Source organism: Somniosus microcephalus, chromosome 23 (genome assembly GCF_052327205.1).
Source record: "Somniosus microcephalus isolate GS21.2 chromosome 23, FLI_Smic_1.0, whole genome shotgun sequence".
Lineage (NCBI taxonomy): Eukaryota > Metazoa > Chordata > Chondrichthyes > Squaliformes > Somniosidae > Somniosus > Somniosus microcephalus.
In genome coordinates this window covers 22,747,342-22,775,124 of record NC_141009.1, presented here as the reverse complement: position 1 = coordinate 22,775,124, position 27,783 = coordinate 22,747,342, and the positions used below count along the sequence as shown (strand labels likewise).

The following is a 27,783-nucleotide window of genomic DNA, read 5'->3' as shown; positions in this document are numbered from 1 at the left end:
GTGTTGAGTTGGGATCAGTGATTACCTATGTCGTGGGACCTGACGCATTGTTGGCAGAGATGCTCCTACTCGGACAAGGTGTATCTGTCTGCTTAGGAGCAGAAGTGGGGCCCACCTTTTCCGCCATCTTGATCGTGGTAGGCACCCCAGATGCTCCTCTTGGTGCGGGAGCGCCTCATTAGCTGGTGAAAGAGGGAAAAGCTCCCCGAACCCAGAGAGTTGGCTAAGGTCATCAATGGAGTTTCTAGCAGGTGCATCTTGACACTTGCGCCCAGTAATAGAATTTTGGAACTATTGTGTTTTTGTGTCAATGTCAGTTTTTCTTTTTCTAGCTGGATTGTGATAGAAAATGAGCTTAAAATATTTTTATCTGTATTGTATTGGCTATAATAAGGGTAGTTATCATTTTATGTAAATTGCCTGTGATGTTGCCCACAGTCTGTTGATATGTACACGTCTTTGTGTATACACGAGAATAACAGAGTTAGGACAGAGCCCTCAGAAACTTGCTCCACAGAGCAACCTACTGGCCAGAGCCTGCAAATGACGTTGTTACCGACAACTTTTGGTCGGAGTTTCATCCTAAATGTCGCCCTAAAATCATGACCAAAGTTCAGGACAACAGGGAGTGTGCACATACGCTGGATTTTTAACAATATATCATCTAGACTCTGGGGATAATGCAACTCCCGATCTGCTCCAAGTTCGAAACCGCTCCCTATTCTGTTTCTTCTTGTGATAGATTCAGAAACATTACTCTTTGAACATCATGAATAAACATTTCAGATCATAACCTCGGCCCCGATTACATTTTTTATCCACACCTTTGTTTTGGCCCTTCCCCCCTTTTTTTTCTCTCCCACATGGCAGCTGTCTCCCATTCTGCCAGCGCTTTTCACACCTCATCTAGAGCCGTTTCTCTCCACTAGTCCTATCACCATCTCGTCTTGTTTTGAATACCTCTTAATGTCTCTTCACTTCTCTTTTGTTCCCCATTTCCCAGCCCCCAAACTGGCCTTTTAATCTGTTTCATTTCCGGTGTTTTTTCAGTCCTGACGAAGGGTTTCGACCCGAAACGTTGACTCTATTTCTCTCTCCACGGATGTTGCCTGGCCTGCCGAGTTTTCCAGCATTTTCTGTTGTTATGAATAAACATGTCGTTTTCTATCGGAGGAGTAGGAGTTACATTTAATGTTGTCTTGTTTTTTTTTCAGGGCAGCAGTAGCTCGGACTCTCTCGATGGACAGTACTCGGATTATGCCATGAAAAGCTACGATGCAGTTGTATTTGATGTACTTAAAGTGACACCCGAGGAATTTGCTGTAAGTAGACACATTCCAGTGCGTTGTTGGCATGGTGCAATATCCCAACTCTACTCTCAGCCGGATCGTGAGAGTTTTATTTATCGTTGAGGGGATCCGGTGGCCTTTATTTTTTTCTCTTCCTCTGGCCAGGTACAAAATCGGGCAGAAAACTGGGGTTAAAACCGTGCATTTATCAAAAAGAAATACTTGAATTTAAATAGTGCCTCGTAACTTCTCAAAACACTCCTCAAAAAGTCATTCTTTTTGGAGTGCAGTAACTGCTGTTACGTCTGCATTTTGGCAGTGACATAGGACATCGGCACTCATCTGCAGTAGTTCCTATTTAGTTGAGAGTAGGAAGATAAAGAATGGCTAATAGAGTTCTGTTTCATTCTTGGCTTCGTAAATTCTTCCCTCATTTTCAGCCATAACTACTGTTTTGCTGATCTGTTTTTGCACTTTTTTACATCGTTCCCAATCTCTTCCCCCCCCCCCCCCCCCCCCCACTCTACTGCTGCTCCATCCATGGTTTATCCAGTCTCTCCTCTGCAGCGGCTGCATATCGAATCGCCACACAAGATTTGGATCCCACTGAATAGAAAGAAAGACTTACATTTATGTAGCGCCTTTCACGACCACTGGACGTCTCAAAAGCGCTTTATAGCCAATGAAGTGCTTTTGGAGTGTAGTCACTGTTGTAATGTTGGAAACGCGGCAGCCAATTTGCGCACAGCAAGCTCCCACAAACAGCAACGTGATAATGACCCGATATTCTGTTTGTGATGTTGATTGAGGGGCAAATATTGGCCAGAACACCGGGGATAACTCCCCTGCTCTTCGAAATAGTGCCATGGGATCTTTTACATCCACCTGAGAGAGCAGACGGGGCCTCGGTTTAACGTCTCACTCGAAAGACGGCACCTCCGACAGTGCAGCACTCCCTCAGCACTGCACTGGGAGTGTCAGCTTAGATTTATGTGCCGGAATGGGACTATGAACCCACGACCTTCTGACTCGGAGGCGAGCGTGCTACCCACTGAGCCGCTGGCTGACACCTTTTTTTTTTAATCTTCTGTACATTTTAGTAACTGACATTCCAGTTTATTTTCTTACTGCATGCCTGGTTCCTTTTTAGCCTTGTTCACATTTTTCCTGTTCTTATGAGTCGTGCTGCCAGGTATTTTAACAATCTTTGTGTGGCTGATACTTACCCCTGAATTTCAGTTGACCAATAACCCGCCCTGTTTGCCCTTAAAAGCACTTGGCCACAAATCCTTCCTATTTCCTCTATATAAATCATTGGTTTCTCACTTGCAATCTTTCTTTCTAATTAGAATTCCCTACCATTTTCCTTTACTCATCAGTCATAGTTGAAACACCCTATAGATACCATATTGTAGCATCTTAATGACCCTCAGTCTAGCCTATTGGGGCCAAAGACACTGCTGGCCTTTATTGACGGTCCAGAAAATATATTCCCATATGCAATACATTCTATAAACTGTTGACGTCTAATGGTTTAAAGGGAGTTTTAAATTTTGCTGAGTGAGCACAGATGTGTTGTGAGGCATTTTTATATCATAATATTTATAAATTTCCTTTGGGCAACATCTTTAGTAATCCATGAGTGATCATAAATGTTTAAAATTGACCGAACCTAGAAAGTGCTGAAATTTTCTGAGTGTGCGCTCCTGGAGTTAGGAGTCTCGTGCTGAGCAGGAAATTGCAGATCCAATCCCAACAATTTTGGTTTTTTTTGTGATGGAAAATTGTGGGGAATATACTGGAGATTTTCTGATATTCACTCCTGATGGAGGAGACTCGGTGCTGGGGACGCCTATTTGGAGAATTAACTTAAAAGGCCTTCCGGTCACTGATAAATGAGCTTAATTGTTTTCTTATAGTCATTGCAGTAAAACTTTGATAGATATAATCTAATGAAAGAGTTGCTATTTCCATGCCTATAAAGAAAACTAGATCAGGAGACATTCTTTCCTACAGTTGTGTACTGATTTCAAATATTTTCACAAATAAAGGACTTTTCTTGATTAGTTTATGCAAACATTTGCTATTAATACCGAAATCATAGAAAGCGGAACGTTTCTGCAAGATCACTCACACGCACTGCAAAAATGATGTTGAGATTTAAAATAAATTGCTGATTTTCTTGTGTGTTGCAGAGCCAAATCACTTTAATGGATGTCCCAGTATTTAAAGCGATACAACCAGAGGTAAGGCACGGGATTATATATTGCACTTTTCCTGGGGAAAGGAGGGGCAGGGGAGGCAACTGGGCAGTTCTTCGTCAGGAAGACAGATTATTATCTGAACGGCAATAGACTGGGAAAAGGGACAGTGCAACGAGACCTGGGTGTCCTTGTGCACCAGTCGCTGAAGGTAAGCATACAGGTGCAAACAGGCGGTTAAGAAGGCAAATGGTATGTTGGCCTTCATAGCGAGAGGATTCGAGTACAGGAGCAAGGATGTCTTGCTGCAGTTGTACAGGACCTTGGTGAGACCACACCTTGAGTATTGTGTGCAGTTTTGGTCGCCTTATCTGAGGAAGGATGTTCTTGCCATGGAGGGAGTGCAGCGAAGATTCACCAGACTGATACCTGGGATGGCAGGAATGATGTATGGAGAGAGTTAGGGTCGATGAGGCTTATATTCGCTAGAGTTTAGAAGAATGAGAGGGGATCTCTTTGAAACTTATAAAATTCTAACAGGACTAGACAGACTAGATGGAGGAAGGATGTTCCTGATGTACATTTATAATAGAAACCGTCAATGTAAACTTGCCATGCTGTAATTAGACACTCGCCTGAAACGCTCCATCCACCACCCCCCCCCCCCCCCCCCACCCCCCCACTTACTACCTCCAAGGGCAGGCAGTGAGACCATAACAGAGGCCCTCTTGGCCTCCATCAATTTCCCTTCCCTGTATCACAGACTTGATGAATACAAACAGATTCAACGAAATAGGAACTTTGCTCCATGTCTATCTGTGCTGTATAATTCTGCAGTAAATGCTAGTGATCGGATGTAATTTTAGTCAGGGTCTCACTTGTATAATTGTTAGTATTTTAATCAAGTTTGATGTTATTTTTAAAATATTACTTTGTAATGTGGTAACAGGTTATACATTAAAAGTAAGTGACTAGTGCGAAATTAATAGTTGAAATCTTCCGGTTTTGACAGTTTATTGTAATTCCTCTCTGTTTTTGGGCTTCTTTCATAATCAGCGTTGTATGAGAGAAAACTAGATGTGGAACAGGGCAAAGTACATTAGTAAACATTGTGTTAGTGAACATTTACTTGTCACATTAGTTACTTTCAAGGTACGGTAGCCTAGTGGCTATGTACAGGACTACTGAAGTTGACATTCATCCCAGGAGGCGGTATTCTCTCCGTGCCTCTCATCTATTTGTTTTTTTTTAACTAGGGACTTTTGTAAGTTAGGGTGCTTTTCCCTTGCACTGCCACCTGGTCCAGGGATATTCCAGTCTCCCCGGACTTCTTAAAAGAAGTTTTTAGTTCACACACTGGCACGAACACAAACTCCAATATTACAGCCCAAAGTCAGGAGTAGCCGATTTACTATAATAACCCTTTATAACTCAAATTAAAACATTTTGTTACTTCTGCCCACCCTGTCTTTCCCTTTCCTATTTTCTGTTTGCTTCCTTCATTTCCATTTTTTGTTGTTTTCTTTCTACTCAATTTCTAAATAATATACTGTGATTTAAAAAAATAAATATTCTTTCATGGGATTTGGTTGTCGCTGGCATCCCCAGTAGCCCTTGTTAAGGTGGTGGTGAGCTGCCTTCTTGAACAGCTGCAGTCCGTGTGGTGAAGGTCTTTGTAGCGGTGTGGTACAACTTGAATGGCTTGTTACCATTTCAACTTGTGCCATTTCAGAGGGCAGTTAAGAGTCAACCATATTGCTGTGGGTCTGGAGTCACATATAGGCCAGACCGGGTAAGGATGGCAGATTTCCTTCCCTAAAGGGCATTAGTGAACCAGATGGGTTTTTATGACAATCCGGTAGTTTCATGGTCACCATTACTGATACTAGCTTTTTAATTCCAGATTTATTTAATTAACTGAATTTAAATTCCCCAGCTGCCATGGTGGGATTCGAACTCACATCTCTGGATCATTATTCCAGGCCTCTGGCTTACTAGTCCAGTAACATAACCACTATGCCACTGTGCCCGAACTATTTTGCATTTTCTTAAATTTAAACATTGCAAATTGTAATGATGCTTGCAGAAGACTACAGGAGGTGTGACACATTGGCAGAATAAGCAGATAAGTGGCAAATGCATAGAAATTGTGAAATAATACATTTTGAAAGTAAGAGTAGGGAAAGGGATACACCTTAAATAGTAAATGGAGTAGAAAATAATAAACTGAAGATGTACCTTGTCAGTCAGACTAATTCCAAAACATTTAACATAAAACATAAGAAGTAGGAGCAGGAGTAGGCCATACGACCCCTCGGGCCTGCTCCGCCATTCAGTAGGATCATGGCTGATCCGAACCTAGACTCACGTCCACTTCCCTGCCCGCTCCCCGTAACCCCTAATTCCCTTATCAGCTAGGAAACTGTCTATCTCCGTTTTAAATTTATTTAATGTCGCAGCTTCCGCAGCTCTCTGGGGTAGCAAATTCCATAGATTTACTACCCTCTGAGTGAAGAAGTTTCTCCTCATCTCAGTTTTGAAAGGGCAGCCCCTTATTCTAAGATTATGCCCCCTAGTTCTAGTCTCACCCATCAGTGGAAACATCCTCCCCGCATCCACCCGATCAAGCCCCCTTTAAGTTGCTGAGCATTGGAAACCTTTATGTTAACAGCGTAAGAGGTGAGCTATAAGAAATTGTACAAAGGGACTGTGCCTGTGAGGTTTAATAACCTTCGTTCTGGGTATGATCGATATTTATTTCCTTAATAACGGGGGAATTAACATTCTGTGGAATGATGGATGTTGTGAGTTGTGTTCTGGCAAAAGTAGAGAAAATTAATTCTTATCAAAACTTTTGCATCAGGAGTGCAGTTCGCATATCCGAAGATTATAGCGACTGAATCAAGTTGTGGTGTGGTACCAGCTAATTTAACCAAAAACTTGAAAGCTAATTTCTCTCAGCTGCATTTTATTAGAGGTGTATAGAGTTCCAGGTTGCCACGGATCATTAAACTGGTTGCAGTAGTCCTACAGACCGTGACAAAAATGAACGCTTTGATTTTTCCTTCCATTACCCGGGCCTTGTTTGATAATTCACATTCTTAAGGCAACAGACGAATGATTACTAACTTCGTGACTGATTTTCTTTTGGGGGGGGGGTGGGTGTGGTTGGGGAGGAACGTAATGGAAATTGGTTATGTTTTTAGAACGGTTCACAAAAATCCCCTTTTAATTTTAATGTTGTAAGGCTTGGCATGACTAAAAATAATTTATAACCCACTTACAGTAGGCTTATGAGTTGCCTTTATTTCCAGATGAACAGTTTGCGCTCCTAATTATAATCCAGCCATGAACCCAATAATTACTGTGGAATAACAGTAATTATAGTGGAGAGAGAGTAATAAATTGAACATATTGCTAACATGGATAGGCAACTTTTAAAATCAGTAAACTTGGAAAGAAACCGTGCAAATACTATTTCTAAGCCCACAATCAGAAAACTCCGATAACAGTAAAGTAACTACATTACAACAGTGACCACACTTCAAAAGTGCTTCATTGGTTGAAAGTGCTGTCGGATGTCCTGAGGGCATGAAAGATGCTATATAAATGCAAATTTGTTCCTCCTTTTTCTTTCCTTATTGATAGTTGGTTGACTGCAAGTGGACTGTGATGCGCCATCAATTACTCAAAAGACTGAGGTTGAGCGAGTAACAACCAGGCTTTTATTAACTAAAGAATGAAGGTCTTGTCTCGAGTGGTCGACCCGTCCAGAATACTAAGGGACTGGGAGGTAGTCACTTATACACCTGGAATAGTGGGAGGAGTCAGCCGAGGCATGTCCAGACCTGTACCTAGTGGAATACACATACAGACACAGACAGGTTATAACAGTGGTTTACCACAGACTGTATGACCAGTAAAAACATTTTGGGAGAGAAATTCGGTATCGGCCCCGCTTGGAGCACTAAATTTTGAAATCGTGAAAAATTAGCACCAGGTGCTAATGTGTCTGAGGTTTCTCTAAATTGGCTTTCAGTGCTCCTAGAAAGAGCTGGAGCACGAAATCAAGCGCCAATGACCTAAGCAGGGCACTACAGGGGCGCTACCTGCAGAGTGATAATGAATTTCAGCTGCTATGCAATCAGGAATGATCCTTCACACACTGGCCCCTTCCAGCTCTTAAAGGGGAGGTTGCATCATTGTGCAGGTCCTCATTATCAGCATTGCTGGCTATGAAGGTGACATGTAAGGACCTCGATCCTCTGATCGTGATGGCTGATCCCACTCCCAGGGAGAGAGCTTGTCGTTTCACGGGCGAGGCATTGGTCGCGGGAGTGGAGCGAAGGAGGGCAGTGCTGTTCCCGGACACTGGAAGGAGGCCATTGCCCCAGGCATTCAGGGCAATGTGGAGGGAAGCGGCCCAGGTGGTCTAAGCCAATAGTGTGGTCGTACACAGCCTGACAGAGTGTCGGAAGAAATTCAATGACCTCACTCTGGCTGTCAGGGTGAGTACATGCTTCAACAGGTCCTACATACCAGCATCTGAACCTCAGTCTACACACTGTACAAACCACCACTCGCCCACCAAGCATCTGCACCTACTCAAACGCACATCCACATCTCACGCCTTACCAACAATCACCGCTATTCCACTATGACAGGCATATCTCCCAAACACATATCTGCACTCTGACTCACACACATTTGTTTCTCTTGCAGGCCAAGTTGGCTCACAATAGGAGGGAGCAGCACAGAGAACAGGCGGGGGTGATGCGCAGCTCCAGCAGCTCTCAGACCTGGAGGAGCGAATGCTGTGACTCACTGGGCAGCAGATGGTGGGCGGCATGGCCGTCGGCAACGTTGACCCCCTTGGGGGCAACAATGGTATCTTCATCCCCTCTCCTTCTCTCATCCCACTTCACCCTCACACCATAAGCCTTTCCCAATTTCCAGCTCCTGATACTGTCTGCATTCCTTGCTCCCTTCCTGCCCACCTTCCCTCACCTTAACGTGATTCTTGTGCCTTTATGCGTTCAGAGAGTCAGCAACCAGATGACCAGCATGTCCCTGAGCCTCCCACAGAGTGAGGAAGAAGCGAAGAGGAGGAGGAGCAAAGCACCGCGTCACTGCATCTATCACCCGCAGGCACCACCTCAGATACCGGCACTACGCGATCTTTACAGAGAAGTTTAGTAGAGGGGTCTGCACTGGGTGATGCACCGGGGTTGAGCGAGCTGCAGCAAGGTTGGGGAAAGGGTAGCTCGGGAGCCAGCTCCCTGGAGGGTGAGTTCGCGCGCGAGTTTTGCTACACACGACTCAGATGAGGACCTCGATGGGGAGGCGTTCACAAGAAAGGTGACGGCCATGCACTCCGAGATGATAGGTGCAATGGCAAGGGTGCCCGAGAGCCCCTCTGCAATGGTAAGGAGCGTGGAGGAGTCCGCCTGCAACATTGCACAGAGCTCTGCACACACCATGGAGCCCATCATTTCCAATTCTGCAGAGGATGGCAGACTCCCAGAGAGACTGTGGTGATCCAGACCTCATGACTCGTGTCATGGGCGATGTGGCAGCTTCCATTGCAGCACAGGCGGAAGCGACGCAACGTCTTAGTGCTGTAATGCAGTCAATGGTTGCTGCCATCCAGTCTCAGACTGCTCTCATGCAGTCTCAGCTTGATGCCACGCAAGCTCTGCCTGCTATCATCGTCGCTGTGACTACCACAGTCCACCGGGGATCTCACGGTGCCTCAGTAGCCCAGCAATCTGTGATGCAGCAGATTGGTGGGGATGCAGAGGTGCTGCCCCAGGGGAGCGGCAGTATGTCAATGGAGCGGGAACCTGCTGTCCTCTCTCTCTCAGGATGACAGCATTGCTGATCCCAGCACTGTCACTCTGCCATTGCCCTTGTTGCTGCCTGTCATCCAGCCAGCCCAGACTGCCGCCACCCATCCTGAGGTGGTGCAGTGTACAGCCGGGCCTTCCAGGCCAGAGCTGGTCAAGGGCGTCCTGCAAGGCCATCTGTAGTCTGTGGCACCGACACTCAGCAGCCTTCCACCAGTCGTGCTGCAGCCACTGAAGGGACGCTATGTAGGAGCACTAGATTAGGAAAAGGCACTGTAAAGAGGGGAAGTAAGGGTTTGCACAAGGGTGATTAGTTAATGTTGTTGCTATATATATGTGGTTGCTGAATGTGGATAAATTTATTATTGGAATGTTGTAGATTTGGGGCTGTCTCTCATTCCAGCTTTGGGGTATGGTATGGAATGATGGGGACGTGCTGAGCAACCGGGAAGTGGCTTCCAATTCATTGGAACCGAAGTCTGATGAGGCTGTCGCGGACTGCCCCTCCACAAGGCCGATTGAGTGGCGGCCTCCTCCATTGCTGATGTTCGTGCTCCTGTTCCTCCTCGTCATCCTTGTCCTCCTTGTCTCCTTCTTCCTCCTCCTGCGGCTATGCCTGGTGGCAATGGCTGGGCCCTCGTGATGGCCAAGTTGTGGAGCATGCAGCAGACCACCATGAAATGGAACACCTGCTCAGCCGAGCACTGGAGGGCTCCTCCCGAGCACTCAAGGCAGCGGAACCGTTGCTTGAGCACCTCAATGGTCTGCTCAGTGATGTTCCTGGTGGCGGCACGGCTCTCATTATATGAGTGCTGGGCACAAATGTTGGGGTTGCGGAGGGGAGTCATCAGCCAGGTGAAGAGCAGATAGCCCTTGTCTCCCAGCAGCCAGCCGCAAGCTTGATGTGGTGGCTGGAACAGATCTGGCACACCAGTCTGGTGCTGGATGAAAGCATCATTGCTGCTGCCAGGATAGCGGGCATTGACGGTGACGATTCGCTGTGTGTGGTTGCACACCAACTGCGCATTAAGTGAGTGGTAGCCTTTGTGGTGACGGAATACCTCAGGAATGTTACAGGGTGCCTGCAGAGCGACGTGGGTGCAGTCAATGGCACCCTGCACCATGGGAAGCCTGCTATCCTGGCAAAGCCACATGCACGTTCGCACTGCTTCTCTCTGGCCATGGGGAAGGAAATGTAGTCCCTTCTGCTTATGTAGAAAGCACCTGTGACCTCACGGATGCAGCAATGGACGGCGAACTGCGCGATATTCGCTATGTCTCATGTTGCGCACTGGAAGGATCCGCTGGCGTAGAAATTGAGGGCGACGGTGACCTTGACTGCCACAGAGAGACATGTTGCTCCTGATGTGAGGCTTGAGGTCTGGCTGCAGGAGGAGGCAGAGCTCTGTGACCATGCCCTTGGTGAAGTGGAGCCTTCGAAGACACTGCTCCTCAGTGAGATTGATGTAGGAGAAATGCTGCTGGAATACCCTGGGAGGGTAAGGCCTCCTGTTGAGAGCCCTGTTGGCCCTCCTCCCTCTGACCATGTTTTGCAATCTCTCGCCCTGCTTCTGACGGTGACACTGGGGGCGAGGTCCAGTGCCAGTATAGCCCCCATTGAAGTATGGAAATGAAGTATGGAAATGTTGCACTATCAAATCTCACCTGAATGAAAGTAAATATTTTTTCTGAGGCAGAAGCCTCCTTCAACTGAAACACGTTGAAATCACTCAAAATGCCCGTTTGCCTGTGCCAAACTGACGAGGCAGCAGTCTTTGCCGACTAAAAATAAACCGGATGATGACGCCTTTTATTTAGCGCTCCTCCAGCGCTCATCCGACTGCAGACCGCCTCCTCCACCTGTCGTTGCTAACGGCAGGGGGCGAGAGTGAATTTCTGAGCCGGGGCGTTACCGGGGCGCTGCGCAGCCAGATGATGTCACGATCTCCCGCTGCAGGAGAGCGTGGCGCTAGTGTGTACTGCTGCCGCAAACCTCCACTTTAATTTCACAGGCGTCGGTACTATCGCCGCGCCCAGTCGCTAAGCCAGTAGTGCCCTGTTGGCGCCCCCTGGAGGCACTAATGGGAGGTGCAAAGGTACCCAATTTCTCCCCCCTTATTTCACCAAGGTGTGATTGAAATGACAGCAAACCTTAATGTGGGGAATAGCAGAGAGTTCTCAGATTTCACAATGTTTTGTACATTTATTACCTTTAAGTTCTCTTTTAGATTTTATATTCCATGTCCCTTGTGATATTTTTGGGATTTTCAACTGTGAACAGTGGGACAATATATAATATTTTACACAATCTGAAAATTTGTTAGGCTGTTCTCTAACAGCTGGGGATCCTCTTTCGTACATCTATCATTAAGTTCGTAGAAAGATTGGTACAGGACACTCGGCTCCTCAAGCCTGCTCCGCCATTCACTTAGATCACGACTGATCTGCACCTCAACTCCATTCACCTGCCTTTACTCCACATCCTCTACCCAACAAAAATCTATCGATCACAGTCTTGAAACTTTCACTTAACCCAACATCCACGGTCTTTTGGGGGATTGAGTTCCAGATTTCTACTACCCTTTGTGTGAAGAAGTGCTTCCTGATTTCACTCCTAAATGGCTTGGTTCTAATGTTAAGATTTTGCCCCCTTGTTCTGGATTCCCCCACCGGAGGAAATAGTTTCTCTGTATCTACCCTCTCAAATTTGGTTATCATTTTAAGACCTCAATCAGATCACCCCGCAACTGTCTAAACTGAAAGGAATACCGACCAAGTTTACTCAAACCGTCTTCATAATTTAACTCTTTAAGGCCTGGTATCGTTCTCGTGAATCTGCCAATGTATCCTTGCTGGGGTTCAGCGCCCGAAACTGAATGCCGTACTCCAGATAGAGCCTGACTAAGGCTCTGTACTATTGTAGTATAATTTCCTCACTTTTTATTCCAACCCCCTTGAGCTGAAGGTCAAGGTTCCATTAGCCTTTTTAATTACTTTTTGTACCTGTGCATTAGCCTTTAGTGATTTGCACACATGGACTCCTAAATCCCTTTGCTCCTCTACAGTTTCTAGTCTCTCACCATTAAGAAAATATTCCAATTTCGCTTTCTCAGATCCCTAGTCGATGACTTGGCACTTCACCACATTGCACTTTGACTGTCATAGTTTTTGCCCATTAACTTAGTCTGCCTATGTCTCTTTGTATCTTCCTTCTCCCAACTGTGGGAGCTGTGGCTCAGCGGGTAGCACACTCGCCTCTGAGTCAGAAGGATGTGGGTTCAAGTCCCACTCCAGGGACTTGAGCACATAAATCTAGGCTGACACTCCAGTTGTGGGAGTGCTGCACAGTTCACAGAATCACAGAAACCCCACAGTGCAGATAGAGGCCATTTCGGCCCATCGAGCCTGCACCGACACATATCCCACCCAATCCCCGTAACCCCTACACCAACACATATCCCACCCTATCCCTGTAACCCCACGTATTTAATCCTCCTAACACTAAGGGTCAATTTATCATAGCCAATTTATCATAGCCAATCAACCTAACCCGCACATCTTTGGACTGTGGGAGGAAACCGGAGCACCCGGAGAAAACCCACGCAAACACGGGGAGAATGTGCAAACTCCACACAGACAGTCGGAGGTGCCGTCTTTCGGATGAGACGTTAAACCGATGTAAAAGATCCCATGGCACTATTTTGAAGAAGAGCAGGGGAGTTATCCCCGGTGTCCAATATTTATCCCTCAATCAACATAATACGAACAGATTATCTGGTCATTATCACATTGCTGCTTGTGGGAGCTTGCTGTGCGCAAATTGGCTGCCGCGTTTTCTGCATTACCACAGTGACTACACTTCAAAAGTACTTCATTGGCTGTAAAGTGCTTTGAGACATCCAGTGGTCATGAAAGGCGCTATATAAATGCAAGTCTTTTTTTTAACTACACAACTTACTGCGCCTTCAAACTTAGTGCCATCTGCAAACTTGGATATACAAGTCATTGATACGGTGATATGATGTGGTGATGAAGCAGAGGCCCCAGTACAGATCCCTGGGGAACACCATTTGTTATATCCGCCAATCAGAAAACAGTCTCTATCCCTTGGCTAGCTAAAAATCTGTCGATCTCCGATTTTAAATGATTAATTGAGCTTGCATCTACTGCTTTGTGTGGGAGAGAGTTGCACCACCCTTTGTGTGAAGACATGTTTCCTAACTTCTTTCCTGAATGGACTGGCTCTGACTTTATGTCCTCGACATAACTTTCAAAATTACCAACATTAATAACAAGATTTGCTAATTTTGTTATGTAAATTTTATTTGAAAATGTCATATTAGTTTACTAATGCAGGCAAACCCATCCACCCTCACTGAATAACAGATGTTTAGGCAAGTTGTAATTTTTACATGCCTGCAGTGTAATAGCTAGCCTAAGAGAAAAAATATTATACAAAAACTTCACTAAGTGAAAAATGACCTGTGAAATGCATTTAAGTAGCATTTTCCAAGTATGTTTATGATTGAGTGAGTTGTTTTTTTTTTAGCTGTATGCTGTAAGATCAAATGGTCAAGGAAAATGAATTTAAGATTATTAGAATGTGAATTACATGATATGGATCAGCCTGTATCGATTGTAATGGTTTCTGACTCACCCACTATATTTAAAGCAGGCCAGATGCTAGAATAGTCAGCCGAACTTTCCAGCTCTGTGGATCAGAGGGTTCAGGGCTCTGAGTTTATGAACATTCCAAAGTGCAAACATCAATGTTGGATTATATACAGATACGTTGGTTAACTTTTTAATGTCTGCATAAAATATCAAAAAATCTGTTTTCAGTCTACATGTTGGGATATTGCACAACTTTTTTTTAATTCAGAATAAAGCATCTAGCCAATAATATTGTGGGCCTAGAGAGATACAAACCTTTTTACTTTTACGTGAATATCAGTAACGTATCATGCTTCTGCACAGAAGGTATCCTAGCAATTAATTATATGCAGCACAACGAATGTCTGCAAGCTATCACAGGCGAGTAACCTTGACAGCTTTACAAACCATGTTGAGGGACGCTTGATGGGTTTTGGCAAGTCGTTTGATCTATTCGAAAGATTCCTTGTTCAGTCTGCTCACACCACAGCCAATGCCCGAAGGAAAGCGCGGATAATCCGCTCCAAGACCTCTGCCAGTATAGCTGTGTGACTTGGAAGTCTACAAAATTGAGCGTATCAAGTTAACGCTAAACTTAAAAAAATATATACATATTTTTTTAATATATAAATAAATAAAAGTAACCTTCCAGCTCAATTGTGAATTCACTCATTTCAGTGTTTGAGGAATTCTCCAGTCCTATAGTTTCTCCAGAAAAAAGTTAGATTTGCCTGTACAGTTCCAGCTTTCACTGATTTTCAAAACAGCCAACGATGTTTACCACATACTAAGAAACCACAAGGTCACTGCACATGAGGCAGAAAATTCTCCCTCCTGTTACTTTTTTATATCATTGGCACATAGCAGAAATGATGAAATTAAAGTTTTGTTTGCGCCCTAAAATCTCTCCAGATCCTTTCTTCCCCAAAAATTAAGTTTCCGCACATTTATTCAATAATTTGAAGCTGAATGTTTTCAGTAGAGTGCTTGAACTGTGCAATTAACTTCCAATTCATCAATCGCAGCGGCTTCAATATTATGATTTGGGCAGAGCTACATTGGGGTCTCAAATGCTGGAAATGCATGCACAACAAATGAATCTTTTTGAATTCTTTAAGGAATATAGTGGTATTTTCTTAACATAACATTGTACAAGTCAGAAAATAGTTTATGGCTGTAATAATCCACGGTCTGTTGAAATTTAAGGTTTAAAAGCAACGTGTGGGGAAAAATCTAATGGAAAAAAGTGGCTGAATTATAAACTGTATAAAAACTGAGCCAATGAGTTATTGGGTTAAGACTAAGTATACGCAAGTACTCGTAATTCAAGGGAAATGCCAAATCTAATCTGGGCAACTACATGAAAGAAAGAAAGACTTGCATTGATATAGCGCCTTTCATGACCACCGGACGTCTCAAAGCGCTTTACAGCCAATGAAGTACTTTTGGAGTGTAGTCACTGTTGTAATGTGGGAAACGCGGCGACCAATTTGCACACAGCAAGCTCCCACAAACAGCAATGTGATAATGACCAGATCATCTGTTTTTGCTATGTTGATTGAGGGATAAATATTGGCCAGGACACCGGGGATAACTCCGCAGCTCCTCTTCGAAATAGTGCCTTGGAATCTTTTACGTTCACCTGAGAGGGCAGACGGGGCCTCGGTTTAACGTCTCATCCGAAAAACGGCACCTCCGACAGTGCAGCACTCCCTCAGCACTGCACTGGAGCATCAGCCTAGCTTTTTGTGATCAAGTCCCTGGTGTGGGACTTGAACCCACAACCTTCTGACATCAGTACAGGAAACTTTTTTTTTAATCCGGCACTGACGTGGTGCCGGTTGATCAATAAGTCTGGATTACAGACAGGTATACTTACTAAGGTATGAGAGCCCCGTACACGGCCACAGATCCAGGCGTCCCTGTTGCATGGCAACAGGTGCAGGAACCCCGGTTACACGGCCACAGATCCAGGAACCCCGGTTACACGGCCACTAATATGAAGTAAAACTTACCTGAACCTACTCCTGAATTTTGCCGGTTAAGAGAGATTTCTGGTTATTTAGGTGCTGGTAAAAAGAGAGTTTCCTGTACTTGGTGAAATAATGGACTGAATCATCAGGAGCAAATTTGAGCATCTAAATGAAAATAATCAAATTAATAATAGCAAACATGGTTCAGAAGGGGAAACTGCTACAGGATGAAGCTCCTTGATGTTTCTGAGGCAGTGGCATTCCCAAGTGGAGAGTAGTTAAACCATATGTACGTAGATTTAGAAAAATGCTTTAGACAGAGTTCCCCATGAAAGGTGTATTGAAGCTGAACGCAGTGGGTATTCAAGGTAAATCTGGGTGTGAAGGAAAGAAAACAGCAGGTACTTGTTAGGGGAATTGTGTTGAGATTTGGTTATTGAGTGCCGTGCCGCACACATTGGCGATGGGGCCCCAACTGTTCCTAATCTACATTAATGTCTTCGATGTAGAAACCAAACCCAATTAAAAACCGGTCAAGTTCGTGAATGCTGAACTTGGGGAGGCAGTTGAGATAGACTACAAAGCCGATAGACTACAAAGCCAGTCACCTACAAAAGATACTTTGTGCAGTTGGTCAAATCAGCGACCTCCCTCACTAGCTCAACATTTACATACTTATTACTTTTAGGATCTTGGTTTTCATTATGGAGGGTAAGTAAGAGTAACGGGAATCACTGGAACCAATCTCACTGTAGACTGGAGCTGGTCCATGTTTGTAGACCTGTCAAAGAAACCGCAAGTCAGCCTGGTCTAACCTTCGCAGACTATTTCCAATTTTGTGAGCTGGTGAAATGGAAGAGAATGTACCGAAAAAATATTGTGGGTTGATTGTTTTACGGCTTAATCACCGTCTTTTGAGAAAAAAGCATTTATATAACAAGCACATGAATGTGTGGTTTTGTACATTAAGCCAGTTGTCGTTTAACTGTTTAAAGATTGAATGATTTTCATTTCATTTCCTTTACAATCCCCCCCCCCCCCCAATTTATCCTTTCAGAGCTTATTCTGAAAGCATGCAAACATTATCCCGGTTACATAATGTTAATCAAAGCAGGGACCCAAATCACAGAAACATTGCTACTTTAGGCAGCCTAAGAAAAATTGGAAAGCCTTTGGAAGTGGTGCAGGGACTTCAATCTGAGAGGGGTTACAATCACTGAGAAGTCCACATACCTACACACCTGATTAAATAACTGCAGTGGGGAACTTTTTGCTTGACGAGGGGCAAGTTTCTTTCTAGTCCTGGCGAGTTTGAAAGCAAAATAATTTCCCAGCTTGCAGATAACATTTGCGCGTCCCTTCTGCAATCGGGGACTTGCCGTTGTTTCTTAGTCTGCTTTCTTTCCTCATCTGACCCTCCGCTGTTTTGGCTCGTGTCTAACCCACTGACTGAATCTGTCTCTGTGCCGCGGGTACGTTTCATTCCCTTTGGAATTTACAGCCAGGTATTCGGAGAGTGATTGATCTTACTATCGGGCAGCAATGTGTAGCCTGCATGTTGCACATGTTTGAGTGTGGGCACAGATTGCAATATAGTTTCAACACAAATGAAATATCTCCTCCCCCACCCCCCCCCCAACTGAACTAAAACATCAGTTAGCCAATTATAAGGGGACAGATCCAATTTATTTTAATAGCACTAGATTTACTACCCGTTATAAAAACCAATACACCATCAGCGTTATAAAGTATTCTTGGACCAGGTTTTATTACTACCCAATGGACCCAAGGCAATACATTTATTGCTGCTGTTTATCTTTTTAACAGTTGACACAATTATGCAGGTTTAAACCTTGGTGATCCATGCTGAAGTAATGCAAATGAGTTTCCCAACACTGCCAATTAGCTCAAAAGTGCACAATGAACCATTTCAGTGCATTCTATTACTGCAGTGTTTTGAACAGACACACAAACTTTACAATTACAACATTAGGCTGAAGTTTATTTGTTTCCAATGGCAGTGGCAGAGTTGCAGTCCGCCATAAATATCTTGATGAAAGCGTGGCCATGGAAATGATGTGTGAAAGGACATTCCATTGGTGTGAAATAATAGTGCCGGGGACAGTGGAGGGGAAAAAATAATAAATATCTAATTTTTTAAACCAGAATTTTAAAGTGAAACCTTCTAGTGTAAGTTTTATTATTTGCTACATAACAAGAAATAGGAGCAGGAGTCGGCCATTTGGCCCCTCGAGCCTGCTCCGCCATTCAATAAGATCATGGCTGATCTTCTCCCTCAACTCCACTTTCCTGCACTATCCCCATATCCCTTGATTCCACTTAATATCCAAAAATCTATCGATCTCTGTCTTGAATATACTCAACGACTGCACCTCCACAGCCCTCTGGGGTAGAGAATTCCAAAGATTCACCACCCTCTGAGTGAAGAAATTTCTCCTCATCTCAGTCCTAAATGGCCGACCCCTTATTTTTGAGACTGTGACCCCTAGTTCTAGACTCCCCAGCCAGGGGAAACATCCTCCCTGCATCTACCCTGTCAAGCCCTAAGGATTTTGTATGTTTCAATGAGATCGCCTCTCATTCTTCTAAACTCTAGAGAATATAGGCCTAGTCTACTCAATCTTTCCTCATAGGACAATCCCCCCATCCCAGGAACCAGTCTGGTGAACCTTCGTTGCACTCCCTCTATGGCAAGTCTATCCTTCCTTAGGTAAGGAGACCAAAACTGTACACAATACTCCAGGTGTGGCCTCACCAGGGCCCTATATAATTGCAGTAAGACGTATTTACTCTTGTATTCAAATCCTCTTGTAATAAAGGCCGACATACCATTTGCTTTTCTAATTGCTTGCTGTACCTGCATGTTAACTTTCAGTGATTCGTGTACAAGGACACCCAGGTCCCTCTGAACACCAACATTTCCAATCTCACCATTTAAAAAATACTCTGCTTTTCTATTTTTCCTACCAAAGTGGATAACTTCACATTATATTCCATTTGCCATGTTCTTGCCCACTTACTTAGCCTGTCTATATCCCCTTGAAGCCTCCTTGCATCCTCCTCACAACTTACATTCCCACCCAGCTTTGTACCATCAGCAAACTTGGATATATAACATTTGGTCTCCTCATCCAAATCATTGATGTAGATTGTGAATAGCTGAGGCCCAAGCACTTATTCTTGTGGTACCCCACTAGTTGCAGCCTGCCAACCCTAAAATGACCCATTTATTCCTACTCTCTGTTTTCTGTCTGTTAACCAATCCTCAATCCATGCCATTATATTACCCCCAATCCCATGAGCCCTAATTTTGTTCAATAACCTCTTGTGTGGCACCTTATCGAATGCCTTCCGAAAATCCAAATACACCACAGCCACTGGTTCCCCCTTATCTATGCTAGTTACACCCTCAGAAAACTCTAACAGATTAGTCAAACACGATTTCCCTTTCATAAATCCATGTTGACTCTGCCCAATCCTATTAGTATTTTCTAAGTGCCCTGTTACCAAGTCCTTAATAATAGATTCTAACATTTTCCCTACTACTGATGTCAGGCTAACTGATCTGTAGTTCCCCATTTTCTCTCTCCCTCCTTATTTAAATAGTGGGGTTACATTTGCTACCTTCCAATCCACGGGAACCGTTCCAGAATCTATGGAATTTTGGAAAATGACAACCAATGCATCCACTATCTCTATAGCCACCTCTTTCAAAACCCTAGGATGTAGACCATCAGGTCCAGGGGATTTATCGGCTTTCAGTCCCATTAACTTCTCTAGTACTATTTTTTACTAATACTAATTTCTTTCAGTTCCTCATTCTCACCAGACCCTTGGTTCTCCACTATTTCTGGGAAGTATTTTGCGTCTTCTTCCGTGAAGACAGACACAAAGTATTTGTTTAATTTCTCTGCTATTTCCTTATTCCCCATTATAATTTCTCCTGTCTCAGCCTGTAAGGGACCCACATTTACTTTCACTAATCTTTTCCTTTTTGCATACCTATGGAAGCTTTTACTGTCTGTTTTTATGACTCTCGCTAGTTTACTCTCATTCTATTTTCCCTTTCTTTATCAATTTCTTGGTCCTCCTTTGCTGAATTCTAAAATCCCCCCAATCCTCAGGCTTCCTATTTTTGGCAACATTATAAGCCTCTTCCTTTGATCTAACACTATCTTTAACTTCTCTTGTTAGCCATGGTTGAACCACTTTTCCTGTGGGATTTTTGTGCCTTAAAGGAATGTATATTTGTTGTAAATTATTGCTTGCCTACCGTCATACCTTTTTAATGTAGTTTCCCAATCTACTGTAGCTAACTCGCCTCTCATACCTACGTAGTTTGCTTTGTTTAGATTTAAACCCTTAGTTTCGGATTTAACTCAATCACTTTCGAACTCAATATAAAATTCTATCATATTATGGTCACTCTTCCCTAAAGGCCCCTTTACTACAAGGTTATTAATTAACCTTTTCTCATTGCACAATACTAGATCTAAAATTGCCTGTTTCCTAGTTGGTTCCTCAACATACTGATCTAGAAAACTATCTTGCATACATTCCATGAATTCGTCCTCCATATTATTACTGCAAATTTGGTTTGCCCAGTCTATATGTAGATTACAGTCCCCCATGATCACTGCATTACCCTTGTTATATGCACCTCTAATTTCTACTCTGCCCTACATTACAACTACCGTTTGGGGGCCTATAAACAACTTCCACCAATGTTTTCTGCCTCTTGCTGTTTCTTGGCTCCACCCAAACCGATGCTACTTTTTGATTTTCGGAACTAAGATCCTGTCTCTCTACTGTCTTTATCCTATCCTTTTATTATCAGGGCTACCCCTCCTCCTTTTCCATTTTGCCTATCTGTTCTAAAAGTTAAGTATCCTGGAATATTTAGTTCCCAACCTTGGCCACTTTGCAACCACGTCTCCATTATGGCTATTAGATCAAACTTGCTAGTTTCTATCTGTGCTATTAATTCATCTATTTTGTTGCGAATGCTTTGCACATTCGGATATAGTGCCTTTAGCTTTGACTTTTCTATTTTTCCCCTAATGTCACCTTAGTCACTGCTGCCCTATTACCTTTGTTACTCTCTCTGTCCCTTCCTGACCCACTCTGCTTATTTTTACCCAAAACTCTACTTTGCTCTAGAGCCTTGACATTTCTCTTGCTGCTTTTAAATTTACACTTTCCTGAATCCTCCCATCCCCCTTCATTAGTTTAAAGCCTTGTCTACTTCCCTAGTTATTTGGTTTGCCAGGACACTGGTCCCAGCCCAGTTTAAGTGGAGCCCGCACCAACGGAACAGCTCCCTCTTTCCCCAGTACTGTTGCCAGTGCCCCATGAACTGAAACCTGCCCTCTCACACCACTCTTGAGCCACGCATTTAAACCTCTATCTGTTTGTCCCTATGCCAATTTGCACGTGGCTCGGGATTGGGCAGTGCTTGAAAGATTGCATTTAATACCCATTCTTAGATGTTTGGAGAAGGTGGCTGTGGACCTTCTCCTTGAACTCCAGAAGTCCTGTGGTGATAAAATGCCAACGACTCTGTTATAGGGAATTCCAGGTTTTTGATGCAGCGACGTTGAAGTACAGTGAATGATGTGTAATTCTCTCTCCAAGTCGCTGTCACAAGCTGTGCATATGATTGTGAGCAGTGATGCATTTCCTGTAACTTAAACTTCAGTGGGTTTTCAACAGACTTAATAAATAACTTTCTCTGATATAAACTCATTGTTCTTTCAGAATTTGTAACTTTGACCACTCGAATGTCTTCTTGTACTTTTGCAACACGATAGCTTTTCTCATCAGGTTTTCTGTTCTTTTTGAGAATGGCTTCATTGAGCTTGGGCAATAGGACACCTGATAAAAGGATCAATAAGTATCTGAGAACTTGTGCACTGCCATATATTAGGCTGATTATGGCCCTGAACTTTTAATCAAAGTAGTGGATCGCTTCATAATGGCCCGGATATTCCGATCCCTACGGGTGGGTACGCGCTGTGTACCCACCCGTAGAGACATCGCAAATGCCGGTTTCAGGCATGCACAGCGCATGCGGTGAAAACCGGCATTTCCGATCTGTCACGAATGGTCTTGACAGATCCTCCGGCTGCCCGGGAGAAGGGACTCTGTGAGTGGATAGTTCCACGTTTTGGAGACCCTCCGCCCGCAGAAAACCCTTACAATTCTTGCGCCTGGCTTTTACCAGGATAAGAGTTGAAAAAAGTAGAAAAAAAAGTTTGTTTTCACTGATTTATCATTTAAAAATACTTTAATTATTTTTTTCAAAAAATTTAATTTTTGTATAATAAAATTTCAAGTCATTTTAAAGATGTGATTTTAAAAAATATTTATTTAAAGTTTTACTATTTTTTTCATTGATCTCCATTCATACATTTGACAGGTCTTCCTGTCAAATGTATGAAGGGAGATTCCCTTCTGTGATTGGCTCCCCATGGCCCACGTGATCCCAGGGACGCTGCGAACTACCTGCGCCCCTGGGATACTTGGGCCCTGTGCACTTGGAGTTTGGAGAGGCTCAGGAGTGGAAGTGTGTGCATCCCGGGAGCCCTTAGGTAAGGGCGCAGATTTTTTCCAGATCGCAGGCCTTCGCCTGCGGGAGGCCTGCGATCGGAAAATACGAGCCAACGTGTTTTAATGCCTGAACTACTCTCCAGCTCAGCACCCGTGTGCAGGGGAAGCACCTTCTTCGTACTTTCAGTACTTTATGTTTTGACTGGTGCGATTTGCAGTCAGCAGCTGCTTTGTCTGCAGCTAGTTCTGTGGTCTTCTCCCGTTAACACGGTAATTTATTTATCGGTTCGGCTGCTTTGCGACAGTTCAACTAATGGGACTTCTTAAATCTGGACCCTCGATGCCTTCCTAAGCCTTTTGCAGTTCGGAAGCAAAACCATTTGTGGATGACCGGCAGCCCTTTTCCAAGAGCCTGCCCCGGATAACATGCCTCTTGCCCACGTGTTGCTCCCATGTGTCATGTGCTGTGTGGCAGTAACCCAGGCTGATTTGTGTGGTGCGCTCAGGAGCACTTCTGCTCCCCCCCCCCCAGCCCCACAAAAAACAAATGCAAACTTAACCTGCGTGTCTTCACCTTGGCTGGGCCGCCAGCTGATACTGAACAGGAACACTGATTTGCTGCGGAGCACCCGACTTCCCAACTAAGATAGATCAGTGAAGATCGAATCATTGAACAGTGAATCCCCTTCTATCATCTAGAGACAGGACGTGCTTATCAGAACATAAGAAATAGGAGCAGGAGTAGGCCATTTGGCCCCTCGAGCCTGCCCTGCCATTCAATAAGATCATGGCTGATCTGATCTTGGCCTCAACTCCACTTTCCCGCCCGCTCCCCTGTACTCAAATATCTGTCTATCTCCGCCTCCACAGCTCTCTGGGGTAGAGAATTCCAAAGATTCACCACTCTCTGAGAGAAGAAATTCCTCCTCACCTCCGTCTTAAATGGGCGACCCCTTATCCTGAAACTGTGACCCCTAGTTCTAGATTCCCCCATGAGGGGAAGCGTCCTCTCTGCATCTGCCCTGTCAAAGCCCCCTCAGAATCTTAGATGTTTCAATAAGACTATATAAGTAAGCTACTTCTGAATCTCTCTTTTTTACAGTACTGTCCTAAAAAGGTATTCGGCCTCTTGCGTACGTTGAAGGTCTCCGGTTTCCATATTAAACGGGCCTACTGCTCGAGGCGGGTGAGCTTTCCGGCCACCCAGTGACAGCCCCACCCCCGGTAGGCACGGGGCGATAAGTCAGTCCCCACCATTTTCAGGGTGTCAGTAACTGACTTCCGTCGGGTGGGAGGCCTCAAAGTCCCCTTCCATGTCGCAAAAAGACTGGGGAGAAAGAGAGACCTTCATAAGTAGCCTACTTGAATAAGCATGTCTCTCGATAGAAGGGGTTTCACTATTTAATGATTCAATCTACACCGATCGGTTTCAGCTGTGAACTTGGGTGGTTCACAGCAAATCAGTGTTCTGGTTCCAATCGTGTCAAAGTAGGTCAACTGAAGAGATCAGACGTGGGTTCTGTAAGTTGTTAAAATAAAAACAGCTGTTGGTAAAATGCAAATCTTGGGAATTCATTAACAAAATAATATTTTCTTTGTAATGAATATCTTATTATTGCGTAATAGCAAGATTTCTGGAAGTTCATGGAAAAATGATACAGTTTCTGTAGGTTAAGTTTAGGAACTAACTACTGAATAAATAAGCACCTACCACGCTGGAGAGTTGAGGATTTGTTTTGTGGGACAGTCTGAATTTTATTGGTGTGTTGTGGATAGCTGCCCTCTGGACAGAATAGGGTGGATTTTACCTCTAGGCCAGTGTGGCAGACAGTTCCTGTACCTAGCAAGGTTCCACAAGCCACAGATGAATGAATGAATGAGCAGTTAATCTGTTTTGGTGGTGGTGGTTGAGGGAGGAATGAAGGCCGGGACATGGACGAACTTCCTGCTGTTCTTTGCATAGTGCCATGGTATGTATAGGAGTCTTTTGAGGATAGAAGGGGTTGATTATTGGTATTTTAAAATTATACATCTAAGCAGGCGGAAGGGATGGATACTGCAGTTGCCTTTTTCATGAAATGACTTTGGGTGCCTATTTTCCAGTAAGACAGACAACGAAACTACATCTTCACAAGACTCGTATTCTCGCAGTCAAAAGTCACACGCAGTGACTCGAGGAAGAAATAACTGATTCGCATTCTTCTGCAATGAATTAGCAAACATATAATTGCAGAATGGATAGCTAGCTGGCTTCAAAACAGAAAGCAGAAAGTAGGGGTAAAGGGTAGCTATTCATAGTGGTAGAAGGTGGGTAGTGGTGTTCCACAAGGATCAGTGCTGGGATCACTGTTGTTCACAATATAAATTAACGATTTAGACCTTTGAATCAAAAACACACTTTCTAAATTTTTGGATGACACCAAATTGGGGGGATAGCCAATACGGAGGAGGACTGCAACAAATTACAAGAAGACATTAATAAACTTGCAGAATGGGCATATAATTGGCAAATGAAATTCAACACAGATAAATGTGAGGTACAGGTAGACTATCCTTTATCCGAACTTCCGAAAACCGATAACCTCTAAAAACCGAAAGTTTTTTTGTTCAGCGTAAGTCGTGCGCACGACATGACCAGAGTGGCGCACGACTTACGCTGAGCAGGGCAGAGGGTCACAGAGTTCCCTCCTGGGTAGGAGATTGCAGGCCGAGCCGGGCAGTGTGAAGGAGGTACCGGGAGAGTGAACCCAACAATACAGCGGCCCGTCCAATATTCTTTTCTCCCCCCGAACCGAACCGCGGCCCGTCCGATATTCTTTTCTCCCGACCCGAACCGCAGCCCGTCCGATATTCTTTTCTCCCCCCCGACCCCCGACCTGATTTGCGGGCCAGCTTAGTAGGAGTCAGCCGATATCTGGCTTTCCAGAGAAGCAGGAAGGGGAATGAGACACGGAACAGTCGCAAGAGGTAGCCTGAACTTTTACAATTTATGTTAAATACAAATTTCCCAGTCTTATAATAATACCTTCTGAAATCCGAAAACCGAAACTCAGCTGGTCCCAAGGCTTTCGGATAAGGGATAGTGTACCTGTATTACATTTTGGTAAGAAAAATAGGGAGGTCACATATTACTTGGAAAATAAGAATCTAAATGGGGTAGAGGAACAAAGGGATCTCGGAGTACAAATACACAAATCACTAAAAGTTGCGCCACAGGTTAGCAAGGCCATAAAAACAGCAAACCAAGCACTAGGGTTTATTTCTAGAGGGACAGAGTTGAAAAGTAGTGAAGTTATGCTAAACATGTATTGAACCTTGGTTAGACTACACTTGGAGTACTGCGTGCAGTTCTGGTCGCCATATTATAAAAAGGATATAGAGGCACTGGAGAAGGTGCAGAGAAGATTTACAAGGATGATACCAGAAATGCAAGGGTATACATATCAGGAAAGGATGAACAGGCTGGGTCTCTCTTCTCTTGAAAAAAGAAGGCTGAGGGGTGACCTAATAGAGGTCTTTAAAATCATGAAAGGTTTTGATAGAGTGGATACAGAGAGAATGTTTCCACTTGTGGGGAAGAGCAAAACTAGAGGCCATCAATATAAGATAGTCACCAAGAAATCAAATAGGGAATTCAGAAGAACTTCTTTACCCAGAGAGTGGTGAGAGTGTGGAACTCGCTACCACAGGGAGTGGTTGAGGTGAATAGTATAGACGCATTTAAGGGGCGGTTAGATAATCATATGAGGGAGAAGGGAATAGAGGGTTATGCTGATAGATTTAGATGAGGAAAGATGGGAGGAGGCTCGAGTGGAGCATAAATACCGGCATAGACTAGTTGGGCTGAATGGCCTGTTTCTGTGCTGTAGATCTATGTAATCCTATGAAGTGAGTGAAAGGAATGTACAGTTAGCAATTCACGCATGTTATGTATGAAATCGTTAAGCTCTTTTAGTATCCTAACATTTTACATTAATGGAATGGGCTCAAGGCTTTTATTTTGATACTAGCTGGGGGAGCCCGGCTTTGCCAGGGCTGTTTTGGCTGGGCGGTTTAAGTCGAGTGCCAGGCTTTGGGGCCTCTCTGTGTCCCTCTGTGAATCTGCTGCCAGGCAACATTTTAAATCGAGTCCCAGGCTTTTGGGCCCTGTCTGTGTCCCTCTCTCAATCTGCTGCCGGGCAACATTTCTACCTTTTAATACCTTGAAAGATGAAAGTGAAAGTACTTATAAAACGTTTTTGGTAAATCTTATGTTATTTTTAAAAGAGATACTAACTTTTTCAAAGCTGGATGATCAAAGTAGTTTGAGCTGGAAGCTGAAGTAATGGCAGTGAAACAATGGCTGCCAGATCCCGGAGATGAAAATGATTAGTCCCACACACACACACCGATTGGCCAACCATCAGGGGACCGTACTGTAGGATGGTCAATCGTGACGGCACAGGATTGGTCGAACCTTGACGTCAGTCAATCAATGCTAAGTAGCAGATAATGAGTTTAATTTTGAAGGTTTTTTTGCATAAGGCACGAACAATTTTCGTCCGACCGAAAAGTAAATATGCTTACGAGCGTCCCGGAAGCGTAAGCTTTCTTCGGAGGTAACGCGCGCGTAGGTACGCCGTATAACTTTCGAGCGCATAGCTGGACAGACGCACACCCGAGGACAGACAGAAGGACAGATAGACAGATCGATTCCTTTTATTTATATACTAGCTGGAGTGCCCGGCGGTGCCGAGGCCATGTTGGAAGAGAGAGAGCGAGCGACTGTGGGGGGGGGGGGGAAGAGAACGAGCGACTGTGGGGGGGGGAAAGAGAGCGAGCGACTGTGGGGGGGAAGAGAGCGAGCGACTGGGGGGGGAAGAGAGCGAGCGACTGGGGGGGAAGAGAGCGAGCGACTGGGGGGGAAGAGAGCGAGCGACTGTGGGGGAGAGAGAGAGGAGGGGGAGAGGGGAGGGGGGGAGAGAGAGAGGGAGAGAGGGGGGAGCGAGAGAGGGGGGAGCCGAGGGGGAGGAGAGAGGAGAGAGGGGGGAGGGAGAGAGGGGGGAGTGCGAGGGAGGGAGAGAGGGAGGGGGAGAGGGGGGAGCGAGGGAGGGAGAGAAGGGGGAGGGAGAGGGGGGGAGCGGGGGAGGAGAGAGGGGGGAGCGAGGGAGGGAGAGAGGGGGGAGCGAGGGAGGGAGAGAGGGGGGAGCGTGGGAGGGAGAGAGGGGGGGGAGCGAGGGAGGGAGAGAGGGGGGCGAAGGAGGGAGAGAGG

The 27,783-nt window shown here is 44.7% G+C and overlaps 1 protein-coding gene across 6 annotated transcripts in view; it reads left to right on the top strand.

The window, feature by feature from the left end:
• Positions 1 to 27,783, top strand: part of ralgps1 (Ral GEF with PH domain and SH3 binding motif 1) — a 905,396-nt gene that overhangs the window by 271,318 nt on the left and 606,295 nt on the right. For all 6 annotated transcript variants that reach the window (XM_085965598.1, XM_085965599.1, XM_085965594.1 and 3 more), the window contains 2 exons: positions 1,215 to 1,322; positions 3,485 to 3,535. In XM_085965598.1, the coding sequence (XP_085821724.1) occupies positions 1,215 to 1,322; positions 3,485 to 3,535 (159 nt within the window). The remainder of the gene's footprint in view (positions 1 to 1,214; positions 1,323 to 3,484; positions 3,536 to 27,783) is intronic.